Here is a 13,006-nt window from a genome sequence, read left to right on the forward strand (position 1 = left end):
GGTTAATGGGGAGAATTAACCAGGAGAGAAGGCATATCATAACAAGCACCAGAAATCATCAGATCAGCTATATATTCACTGATGGTAGGCTCTGTTCTCCATTTTTATCATTCAGAATCTTGTTATTGAACTACCATAACTCATTCAATGGGTGGAGCAACAGGTTTGATCTCCACTTCCCCAGGAATAAGCCCAAACAACACACCATCATACAACTTAACAGACTCCTTTAAATACAACTGCTTGAGCTTCATGAAGCACTGCAGGGTCAGCAGCGAATCAGATCCAGCCTGGTGGCTGATCCCAACACGCTCAATCTTGAGCAGCTCCCCAAGCTTGCTCAGCCCGCCATATAGGCCACCGCCACAGAACTTCATGAGATGCTTGATGTCGTACATCACCGGAAAGAAGGTCTTGGTGAGTTTCAGGAACTCATCCAAGGTGTTGGGCATTTCCCGTCCGGTGAGCAGCTTGAGGAGGTAGCCGAAGTCGTGGCCACTGTGGAAGGTCACCCACTGGACATCGTCGTTCAGCACGACTCCGGACGACATCATCAGCTCGGCGAAGCGGGTGGAATCGACCCCCTCAGCCGCAAAGAGGTCGAAGTCGATGCCGCTGCGGCGGAGCAGATCGATGGAGTCGCTGCTAGAAGGGTCGGTGTGCGGGTCGAAGCCCCGGAAGTTAAACTGCCAGATGCAGCGCCTCCCACCCGTGCCGCACGGCGGGAGCGCGCCTGCCCCGTTGGAGAGGGTGAGGCCAAGCTGGATGAGCTTGAGCACGTTGACGTTGCCCTCGAGGGCGGCGTAGTTGCGGTCGCAGGTGAACCGGTACTCGGCGCTCGGCGTCACCACGAAGCCGGGAAACTCCGTGTCCATGGCCACGTACGGGTACACGTCGACGACGGCGCGGATCACTGCGAACTCCTCCTCCAGGTTGCTCGCCCAAACTTCACGGATCTCCACGGCGTCGGGGTCCTCTGCGGCGGGCGGAAGGGCAGCCATCGGAGCAGCCGGTGCATCCAAGAAACCGGAGACGCTTCGAGCGGAGGAGCGGCGGGCCGGCAGGGCAGTTCCTGCAGCAGCTAGGGCTTCCGATGTCGGTGGGCGGGGGCGGTCGGCTAGAGTCAGTGGAGGCAACAAGAGGAGGAGGAGGGTGAGGGGGAGGAGGCGGGCGCGGACGCGGGGGAGAGCGTTGGGCCCCAGTGTCAGCGACGGCGAGAGCCCATGGGAGCTGAGGGGCGGGTGCGAGGGGCGAGACCGCGAGGCGAGAAAACGGGGGCGGATCTGGTGGGTCGGAATCCTGGAGAAGAAGGCGAGGGGAAAGCGGAGGCGGCGTGCTGGGCTACGGCTCTCAACGAGCCGAGCTCGAGCCACCCTCTGTCCAGGCTCGAGCCGAACACGAACCCGAGCCAAGCTCTAAGGTGTCCACATCTGCCATTTGGGTTCGATGTCGGCTCGGTCAGGTCATAATTCCATCGTTCCACTCCCATTTAGCGTTGCTTATGTCCCCTCCTATAATATACTATTAATAATCAAAATAAACCACTAGTTACCAAACAAACTATAAGAATGACAAAAATTATAAACCATCTGGACACCAAAATGAGCGGACGGTCCGGCCCTTGGGCCCGGACGATCCGCGTGTCCCGAGATTAGATTAACTCGGATGTTTATCCTTATCTCGTACATGGTTATCTATCTAATCACGTGGGAGTTTGTTGGCTATCTCTTAGAAAAGGGTCCAGACCTCCTCCCCTATAAATATAAAGGGTTACGACCGATTGAGAACCCCCGAACACATTCCAATCGAACCAATTACTTTATTTACTTTTCCTGCCCTAAGAGTAGATGTAGCATAGTTCTAGTTGTAGTCTTCCACATATCCACCTCCACCCCTATTTGACTCTACGTCGTCTAGATCCGTCTTGGGTGGTCTGCCGATCCCAAGATGACCCTAGGATCTCACCCCTCCCGGGGGGCAAGATCTAGTTGTCCATCTAAGACCTCCTCCTCGAACTGATCTCTTAATTACTAGACGACTCCACGTCGTTTGGGGATGCCCTGGGTGACCTATCGACCTAGAGCACCTTAAGATCTTTTCCCCCTAGGGGACGAGATCTAGATTCCAGCAAGGAGGAGGAAGACGACCCTGTCGCCAGGTCGTGGACCATCCGACCCTAGGGCGCGGACCGTCCGGCCGTCAGGCAGGGAACCCTAGCCTCGCGCCAGGTCGCGGACTATCCGGCCCTGTGCCGTGGACCGTCCGCGCCTGACCAGAGAGCACCGCCACTGGTTCTTGTTGAGTGATTGGCCCCAAAAAGGTGCCAACACCATCCTAACTTTTTATTATTTTCTTGACGGGGCAAAAGTCTCACTTGATATATTAGGCTCTAGAAGCATAGAGGAACAACCCTAGAAGGCATAGAGATTACAAGCATGAGAGTACGTGGGAGAGGCATCCATGCCGGGCAGCCTGGATGGATTCAGAATGTTTCAATCTACAAGCTCACAAGTGGACATCTGCAATACACGCTGGATTACAACAACCAGAGGAGGATTCTTGTCTGAAGACGTAGTTGTTGCGTCGCTTCCACAAGTGCCAGCAGCAAAGCACATTGAAGGTGGGGAAGGCAGCTTGGAGAAGGCCAGGGGGTCGTGGAAATTGGTGCATGCTGGAGTAGCTAAATCCCTCGCCAACATGGATTCCCAGGGTGTTCTAAAAATCTCGTGCAAAGGAGAAGTGAAGAAGAATATGTGATGTTGTTTCTGGGTCAGTAGAGCAAATTTCACAGGTGTCATCAGAGATAGTTCCTTTCCTATGTAGGTTAGCCCAAGTCTGGAGTTTGTCCTATGAGGCCAGCAGATGAAGCTAGACATGGGCGAGGTCTCACAAGGCCCATGCGACAGCCAGGAGTAAAGGTCCTTGGTGTGAAGGCATCCAGAGTGATTAGCAGCAAAGCAGTGGCATTCGCTAGGGGAGACATTGAGCTGAATCTCAGTGAGCATGTTTTGGAGGGAGGCCAACTCTAGATTTGCATGAGGGGAGCTGTCCACACAAGAAGGCAGCCAACCCCTGCTAAAGGAGATCAGCAGTCGTGACGGGGTCTTTGGCATGCTCAAAGATAGTCGTGTTAGATACTTGATTTCAATTCCCTAGAGGCGTTGAAAATGAAGGTAACACAAGTTAGGAATGGGGACCTTCGTCCTAAGCTTAACACTTCTTCAAAATGTTAATGTGAAGGTGTGGGGAAATGCAAACAAAAGTAATACATAATGGAATAACACATCAAGATAGAGTATGAAAACTCATCTTCTTTGCCTTAGCACTTTTATTCCATCACTCATTATGTTAAATGAGTTTACAAGCATACCTTTGACTCAACACAAAGTGGCGCGAACGTTCTTCGAAAGCTAAGTGACATGAAGCTATGGCCCTCAAAAAGGTACTTTATGTAGGGCTTGAGGGGCATTAGCAGACCCTTTGAAGAGAATTAGAGTATCATCTATGTACTGAAGGATGACAGGGGTCGGTGTTTCGAACCTCGCTCTGACAAGTAAATTTATTGTGCACGTTCCGAGCTCCGGAGGGTGTGTGAAGTGGACACAAGGTTTGTATTGGTTTGGGCAGAACGTCCCTACTTCCAGTCATTGGTGGCTTGCGCTACCGGCACCATTAATGATAAAAACTCATAGTAGGGGTTACAACCAGGCGAGAGAGGGAGGATAGGCTCCTAAGCCTCTTTTCGGGGTGGAAGTGGAGCTTAGAAGCTACATGGTGGAGTCCTAGCAAAATCTTGGCTTGGCGGCAGGGCTCCGGCCTCCTAGTTCTTGACAGCGCTCCTACTCCTCCTGTTCATCCTTGTGGGTGCATGTCCAAGTGAGCTCGACTCTGTCTGAAGGCATCCGAGGTCGTCTGGTTGCCTTCTGAAGCGTCCTAGAAGCGTCCCCTTGCCTAGAGGCCAACCCCTCCCTTTTATAGGCTGGGAGAGGGGTCGACTAGCAGTGGTTTCCTTAGGAAGGAGCCGTAATGTGAGGGTAAAACTAGCATTCTACCCGGGGTGAAGTCATGTGTACTCTTAGAGTTAGGGTTGCCTGGTTGTCTCGTATTTACCGTAGCGGACGACACAGGGCTGCGAGGGCCCTAGGCGCCATCATCTTGGCTATACCGACTCCTGACCTCCATATCCTAGGGCTCGACACGGTCCATCATGTAGCGCCCTGCTAGAGGTTTGCGCATTCATGCCTAGTACGAAAGGTCATGAGTGCACCTAGGCCGAGGGCGCAAGGGCCGTTAATGCGCCGCAGTCTGGGGGACTCGTAGGTCATGAGTGCCATGCGACCCGAGAGGTTTGTAGGTCATGAGTGGGAAGAGGACCGGCGCTCGCGCCGTGGCTCAGTGCCAGGCGTGGTTAAATGCGGTCGGCTATTTATGGCGAGTTGGTCTAGGGCCGAGTGCGGGATCCACTCAAGTGGTTCCCTTCACCACACCTGACCTCCCTTGTCAGGTTCTGCCACGCCAGACGCTAGGCTCTGTTCTGCAGGGTTCGACCGGGGGCGGGTTATTTTAGGGTTGACGCATCCGCCTCTCCTAACTAAATAACGGGCCCCAACGACTAGGGGCTCTTTCTTCAGTGCACTCTCTGAATAGCGGGTCCAAGGGACCGGGGATCATTTCCTCGATAGTAGCACCCGAGGGAGAGTATCTCCCTTCGGGGGTTGATGATGGGTCAGACGGTGTCCTATTCCCTTTTGTTGCTTGTCATTATAAGATTCGTAAGGCCCAATACCGACTTTTAGGAACCAACCGGGCGCTATAAGTAAGGGATTGCACTGTGTTTACCCCCAATCGATACCAGTCATTGTTCTGCGCTATCTAAAATCGGTATTTACTCGGGAGGGTTTCATTACCTCCAACCCCTCGGGGTCCTATCGACTGGCCATGGATCACGGTAAACATCCTGCTCTGGATTGCTCACACCAAGGTCGATCCAAGCGCCGCCCAGCGCAGGAAAGGTGGGTGGTGTCTAGTTATTTGCTTAACTTTCGCCCCTTCACTGTCCCAGTGACTGTCTTTCCTTGTAGGGCGGTGGGCTCGAGCATTGGAGGACAAGTCATATCAAATTCGTCTTCCAGCTCTCCGGATGGGGAATCGAGGGCTGGTCCTTGTGACGACGAGCCTAAATCATCAGCTCTATCGGCCAACACCATCGGCACCCCAACCATTGTTGGTCGTCCATCGTCTCGTGATGGCCGTATGGTTGGCTAGTGCTGGCCCCCAACCTAGACATGTTATCTTATGCAGGAGGGTCACCACTTCTTCCTCCCCCTCCCCTCATGAGCCATCTTGCAGGGTCGGATCCTTGGCCCTTCCACTATTGCAATGGCCGAGCTACGAGGTCGACTGGAGGTGTCTTGATTGTCCGTACGAACGCCTGACGCTCGTTTCATAGGGCAGTGCCAGCCCAACCTGCGGGATTCGTAGGTCATGAGTGAGAAGCGGATCGACACTCGCGTTGTGGCTCGGTGCCAAGTGTGGTTAAATGTGGCTAGCTATTTATGGCGAGTCAGTCTAGGGCCAGGCGTGCGATCCACTCGAGTGCTTCCCTTCCGCCACACCTGACCTCCCTTGTCAGGTTCTGCCACGCCCGACCCCAGGCTCGGTGCCACAGGGTTTGATCGGGAGCGGGTTCTTTTAGGGTTGATGCATCTGCCTCTCCCAACTGACTAATGCACCCTAATGATCAGGGGCTCTTTCCTCAGCGCACTCTCTGGCTAGAGGGTCCTAGGGACCAGGGATCATTTCCCCGACATGGTGCTTGTGATGACAGGGTGCTCAGTGTTCCCATTCTTTTTTATCATGACCTGTAGAATGTCTGCCACCAGAAGGAACAAGTAGGGTGATAGGGGGTCACCTTGCCTGAGACCTTTCTTGCAGGGGAACCACAGGCCAAGGGAACCATTTAGGAGCACTGTAGGTTTTGAGGTGGAAAGGAGGGCATGAATCGAGCCACACCAGAGTTCAGAGAATCCCCAAACCCTTAGGATGGCGAGAAGGGTTGACCAATCAACGATATCAAACACTTTATTGAAGTCCAACTCTAGAACAAGGGTGGGTAGCTTCCTCTTGTGACAGCATTGCACTAGCTCTAGTCATGTACTAAGGTTTCTGAAATAGTTTGACCTTAGACAAAACCAATTTGATCCGGTTCTATTAGATTCAAGATCTTTGCTTGGAGGCGAGTGGTGATGATTTTTACACTGTAATTCTGGAGGCATGTCAGCATGAAATCCTTAATCTTCGAGGCCCTAAGCTTTTTTGGGATCAGCACTAGGAAGGATCTATTGATGCATTCTAAACTTATGCCCCCATTGTGGAAATCTTTCAGCAGGGTAAGCACACTGCCTTTGATTGTATTCCAGGCCGCTTTATAGAAGTTGGGGCCAAAACCATTAGGGCCAGGGGCGAACAAACTTGGCATGGAAAAGATCGTTGCCTGGGCTTCATTCTCCTTGAAGGGGCAGTATGATCTTGTGTCAAAGGTAGCGTGCCCTTGGTAAAGAGCGTTGATGTCGAACTGCCAAAGAGCAGGGGTGCTTGAGTCTAAAATTAGGTAGTATTAGGCAATGGCTAAAGCCATCATGGACTTGTGGTCCGACAACATTGAATCTTCGTCTCTGTTAAGCTTGATGGTGTTACTCTGACGACAGCAGGTTGCCATAACATGGTGGAACATTGTGTTGGAGTCACCGTCCATCACAACATAGACTTTGCTCATTGTTTCTAGTATTTGGCCTTCTTGAGCAGCAGGGTGATAAGCTTGTCACGTCACATGCAACATAGCTCCTCCTCCGGGGAGAGGGGCTGTCACACCCTGTTTTAGAAGGCAAACCGAATGCGAACCATGTACATGCCTGTTGGTCACTTGTTCTCAAATACTATGAATCAAGAACAAGGCAACACAATTGTTAAGTATTAAAGACCTTCATCTTCCGAAGCATTATCTCCTCATGGACATAATGATCATTAGACGAAGGTCATGAAGGACTTGCCTTCATCATCTTATAGATAAACAAGAATGCAAAGAGATGAAAACATCAAGTATATAATTCATTGATTCATTCGTATTTGTATTCCATAAAACATGTATGAATACCAATAGAATTTATATTACATTGATACCTTCGGCTTGCTCGAAGGTGTTGATGCGAGGGAGATTACCAATCAGCGTGAACAGTACGATGCTACTGTTCATCTATTTATAGGCACGGGACGCAGCCCAGGTAAAAGTACATTTATATCCCCAATATTCACTTATGATCGTAATACAAATCATCAAGGACTAAATAGTCTTTTCCCCTTCAGTCAGCATCATCATCATACTTCATCTCCATTACGAGCCGAAGCTATCAATCTGGCAATAGCTTCGGCGTTTATCCTTATCCTTAGATCATATCTTCATCTCGTATGCCTTCATCATAAGGAAAGGACTTGCATCCTGAAGACGAAGCTCCCTATAATAGCTTATGCTGAAAGCAACTGGTTAATTATATTTTTGAGGACCTTCAGAAGAGGAGGCCCCCAACAGTGTCATGATTAGAAATTCATGTACACAACAATTACATAACTAGACATCATCACACAATGCTCAAATAATAATGTAAATATGTATTAATTTAATTACATCATGATGCCCGAGACATCCACATAGTCTTAAACATAGATCAAAGTGCGAAAATGAAACGTAGTAAAACTTGGCCTTCACAGGCAGCCGACTGGGGGTTTGCCGCTAACCCACGCCTAGAACTCATCATAGTTTTGGCACTCTTGGAAATCCTCCGCTACGCATTCATCTTCTCCTAAGCAGGGGTTGCAATGCAGACAACCCGATGTTTTGGTGTTTTAAGCAAGGGTGAGTACTCATCAACGTACTCAGCAAATGTCTCGTTTGGCTAAAGTAGACTAGCTATATGTGGGGTGAAGCTCAGAACAGTTGCTTTTAGTTGGTCAGGTAATTATTACTAGTAGAGAGCCAAGTTTTAACATTAATCCCAAGTTATTAACCCAAAAGTACTACTTCCAAAAGGAAAGAACACTGAAATTCATAACCATAATCACCACCATTAAAACCATTATTATCCTCATCATCATCTGTAATCGTAGTATCTCTAATCAAAGGAGCTCCCAAGGCCGCTCATAACCATTGGCACGACTCATATATCAGTTTCTATCACTCTGCAGAGGTTGCACACTTTACCCACGAGCCGTGATCCCTCCCTAGCCTGGGTTGTATAGACCCGACCTTCACTACCGAGGTGAATGGCTAGGGATTCATTACGAAGCCTTTACAAAGATTCCCTGAAGATGTAGCCACCCGTTAGGTTTCCTAAATGTACCACACTCCTCCCCAAGTGGCAAACCACCATCGGCAGAGCGAGCCGCATACACCGAGCCCCATTAACGCGTACACCTTAGTTCCTCTAATTATTTAGCTAAGGGCGTCCCATTCCACTCTCATGGTTGTACTGTTATCCCGGGTGGTCATCCAACAAACTAGTCCTTACAAAGAGGCACTCAAGAAACAGCTCGAGCCCGCTTAAATATCACAATACCATCACCATATCTAGAAGTAAACATCACATCATAAATAGTCTCGTCATGTTCATTGATTATAGTAAAGCGCTAGCATAGAGCTAATCCAGAAATAATCCAACCCAAATAGGTGATCAAGGGTAGGATAAACAAAAATTAGTACATCCTTAGGCATAAATTATGTAAATGCGGGGAGATGAATTATAAGATGCGTAGGACATAGATAGGTCAGAGGACACTTGCCTTCACCAACCAGCTACTGCTCAGGGTCTTCTCCTGCAACTTCCTCGGACCCCGACAACGGACCATTATCTATACGAGTGCAAATATACATTCCACATTCTTAACATAAAGGGAAACAATACACCATACAACAAAACAAATCAATTAAACAGACACATGGCGTAAAGCTCGCATTTACAACTACTCAGGAGAAAAACTAAGGCGGTCGACGCTACGGTCGAGAGATATCGCGTGCACACTATGCGGATACTAACTATAATATTTTAACTCGACCTAGTCATTCTAATAGGTAATTATCACATGCGTGGATAAAATTAACATTTATCTTTGATGGGTTTGCTACTCGGTTAATCGTCATTTAATTACGTAAATTAATTAATGTGAGCGACTCTAGGTGAAATGATCTATCGCTACGCGACAAGGCGCACGACACACTAAAACAAGGTGCGCGGGGTGTGTGAAACGGCGCACGCGGTAGCGTGTGTCGACATGTCCAAACGACACGCATGAGGCATGCGAACGACATGTGCCAACTTAAATGCACTACACGTGAGCAACGGTGAAGGGAGCGCACGGGCAAGCCACGGGCACGCTGAACTGGGTCTAGGCTAGCCGCGCTGGGGGGGCTGGTGAATGTCGCCTAGAGGGGGGCGAATAGGCGAAACCTGAAATTTACAAACTTAAATTTGCACTAGGGTCGGGGTTAGCGTTAGAGTTAAATCAGAGTTCAAAAGATAGTTCTCCTTGCTTGGAGTTCCTCAATCAATGTGGATGTCGTTTGGGAGCAAACTCAAATCGATATGAGCAAGGGAACTTTTAGAGAGAGGAAAACAAATCAAGTGAGGATCAACAAGTGAACATGGATTTGTTTTATCGAGGTTCGGTTCCAAAGAACCTAGTCCCTATTGAGGAGGCCACAAAGGCCGGGTCTATTCCAACCGTTTCCCTCTCTCAAACGGTCACTTAGACCGGATGAGCCTTCTCCTTAATCAATCAGGCCACTAAGACCCCACAAGGATCACCACACACTTAGGTATCTCTTGCTAGCTTTACAAAGCACTTGAGAATAAGAATGGGAAAAGAAAGAAGGCAATCCAAGCAACAAGAGCACAAATGAACACAAAAACTCTCTCTCTCTCTCAAGTCACTAAGTGGTTGAGTTGATTTTGGGACTTGGAGAGGATTTTGATCTATTGAATGTGTCTTGGAGTGTAGTCTTTTGCTCTTGTATTGAGTGTTGAATTGGGAATTCTTGGATGGCTTTGAATGAGGTGGTTGGGGGTATTTATAGCCCCAACCACTTCCTAGCCGCTGGCTGACTCTGCTGGCGATGGGCACATCGGACAGTCCGGTGATGCACCAGACAGCCACTGTTCACTGTTCGGTGCATGCCACGTCAGTGTGCCCGTTGGGGTTTGGAGCTGTTGACCGTTGGAACCCTTTGTCCTTTTGCTGCACCGGATAGTCCGGTGGCACAACGGACATGTTCGGTGACCTCTGACTTCTGCGCGGCACTGTTCATCACTGTGCACTTTTGCAGTCGACCGTTGGCTCCAGTTAGCCGTTGCTCCGCTGGCTCACCTGACATGTCCGGTGCACACCGGACAGTCCGGTGAATTATAGCAGAGCACGCTTGGCCATCTAACACTCCCTTAAATGCTATTGAATCATCACTTCTTCTGAAGACAGTAACACCTATATCAGTAAAAAGACAGTTGTAGCCCATTTTTCATAATTGAGAGACAGAAAGCAAATTGTAATCTAAAGAATCTACAAGAAAAACGTTAGAAATGGAATGGTCAGGAGATATAGCAATTTTACCCAACCCTTTGATCAAACCTTGATTTCCATCCCCGAATGTGATAGCTCATTGGGGATCCTCATTTTTCTCATATGAGGAGAACATCCTTTTCTCCCGTGTCATGTGGTTTGTGCACCCGCTATCGATTATCCAACTTGATCCACCAGATGCATAAACCTACAAAACAATTTTAGGTCTTGTTCTTAGGTACCCAAACGGTCTTGGGTCCTTTGATATTAGAAACAAGCACCTTGGGTACCCAAACACAGGTCTTTGGACTCTTATGTTTGCCCCCAACGTATTTGGCAACTACTTTGCCTGATTTGTTAGTTAAAACATAAGAAGCATCAAAAGTATTAAATGAAATGTTATGTTCATTTGATGTAGTAGGAATTTTCTTTTTAGGCATTTTGATATGAGTGGTATGCCTAGAACTAGAAGCCTCATTTTTATACATAAAAGCATGATGGGAAACAGTATGAGGTTTTCTAGCATGAATTTTTCTAATTTTGTGCTCAAGATAGTTTACAGGATATAAAATATAGCCCTCTCTATTGTGAACCATGGGAGCCTTACCCTTAACAAAATTAGACAATTTCTTGGGGGCATTTAGCTTGGTGTTGCTTTGGCTTCCTTGTTGGAAACCAATATCATCCTTAATGCCAGGGCGTCTCCCATTATAGAGGCATGCTTCTAGCAAATTTAAACTTTTCATTTTCCAGCTCATGCTCAGAAATTTTAGCAGTCAATTTAGCTATGTGATCATTTTGTTGCTTAATTATGGCAAGGTGATCATCAATAGCTTCAACATTAACATCTCTACATCTAGTACAAATAGTAACATGATCAACAATAGATGTAGATGCTTTACACTCATTCAATTCTTCAATCTTAGAAATTAAATTATCATTCTCAATTCTAAGACTAGAAATTGAATCATTGCACATGCTAAGCTCCTTAGACAAATTTTCACATTTTTCTACTTCTAGAGCATAAGCAATTTTCAATTTAACAAATTTTTTGTTTTCCTTAACGAGTAAGTATTTTTGGCATTCCAAGATGTCATCCTTCTCGTTAATGGATTCTATTAATTCGTTAATCTTTTGCTTTTGAATTTTAGTTAAGTTGACAAAAAGAGAAGTTAAGTCATCTTCATTATCACTAGAGCTACCCTCATCATCGGATGTAGTGTATTTTGGGGTATCTCTAGAATGTACCTTCTTCTTTTTGCCTTCCTTTGCCATGAGGCACTTGTGACCGACGTTGGGGAAGAGGAGACCTTTGTTGATGGCAATGTTGGTGGCGTCCTCGTCAGAGGAGGAGTCGGTGGAGCTCTTGTCGGAGTCCCATTCTCGCACCATGTGCGCCTCACCACCCTTCTTATAGTACTTCTTCTTCTCCATCTTCTTCTTCCCCTTCTTGTCTTTGTCCCTGTCACTTTCACTAGAATATGGACATTTAGTTATAAAAGGACCGGACTTACCACACCTGTAGCAAACCCTTTTGGAGCGAGGCTTGTAGTCTTTCCCCCTCCTTTGTTTGAGGATTTGTCGAAAGCTCTTAATGATAAGAGCCATCTCCTTGTTGTCAAGCTTGGAGGCGTCAATTGGAAGCCTACTAGGTGTAGACTCCTCCTTCTTCTCTTTCATTGCTTTGAATGCAACGGGCTGCACCTCTGAAGCGCCCCAGATCCTCTGGGACTCAAATGTGGTACAATTACTAGTCTCAGGAGGCTAGTAAACACATTTATACATCAGATGATTCTAGATTTGCTTAAACGAGACAAACCTATAAAGGTGGCGATCAACTTTAAGAGTTGGTCCACAACTCGGGACATATCATCAGAGTGGGGCTGAAGCAGCTGAAAGTTCCCTTTGGCCCGGGAACAGGATCTAGATGTCGCTTAGAGGGGGGTGAATAGGCGAATAAAAATTATCACTTTAAAACTTAAACTCTTACTCTACTCGAAGACTAGATCGCAGTGGAGTGAAGAATCCTTCGAGTAGATTGCAGCGTAATTGAAGTTCCTGTCTTAAGAATATCCTGCACTTCAAAGAAAGCTAGTACCACAAGTAAGTAGTGAAGTGCATAAGTAAGAACTGAATAAGACAGAGAGTCAGCACATAACACAGAGCAGAGCACGTGGACACAGAAATTTATCCCGAGGTTCGGCCAAGCCTGAAATGCTTGCCTAGTCCTCGTTGGAGTTAGCCACACCTGGGCTTGGAGTTTATTTCAACTCCTTCCTCCATTTGCTCAGATCTGTCAGTCAGACAGATAGAGCCTTCCACTATGTTGAGGTAGTTACAACAGAGCCGCGACTGCTTACAATCTTCTTGGCAGCACTCCGGCAGAGTAACAATATGCTCAAGA

At 47.7% G+C, this 13,006-nt stretch overlaps 1 protein-coding gene across 1 annotated transcript; it reads right to left on the reverse strand.

Annotated features, from left to right (window-relative positions):
• On the reverse strand, nucleotides 1-1,279 carry LOC100272282 (uncharacterized). Its single transcript, NM_001146769.1, has one exon. The coding sequence runs from the start codon at nucleotides 999-1,001 to the stop codon at nucleotides 141-143; it is 861 nt and encodes a 286-aa protein (NP_001140241.1). The 5' UTR covers nucleotides 1,002-1,279; the 3' UTR covers nucleotides 1-140.
• Nucleotides 1,280-13,006: the final 11,727 nt, after the last annotated feature.

Source organism: Zea mays, chromosome 1 (genome assembly GCF_902167145.1).
Source record: "Zea mays cultivar B73 chromosome 1, Zm-B73-REFERENCE-NAM-5.0, whole genome shotgun sequence".
NCBI classification, from domain to species: domain Eukaryota; kingdom Viridiplantae; phylum Streptophyta; class Magnoliopsida; order Poales; family Poaceae; genus Zea; species Zea mays.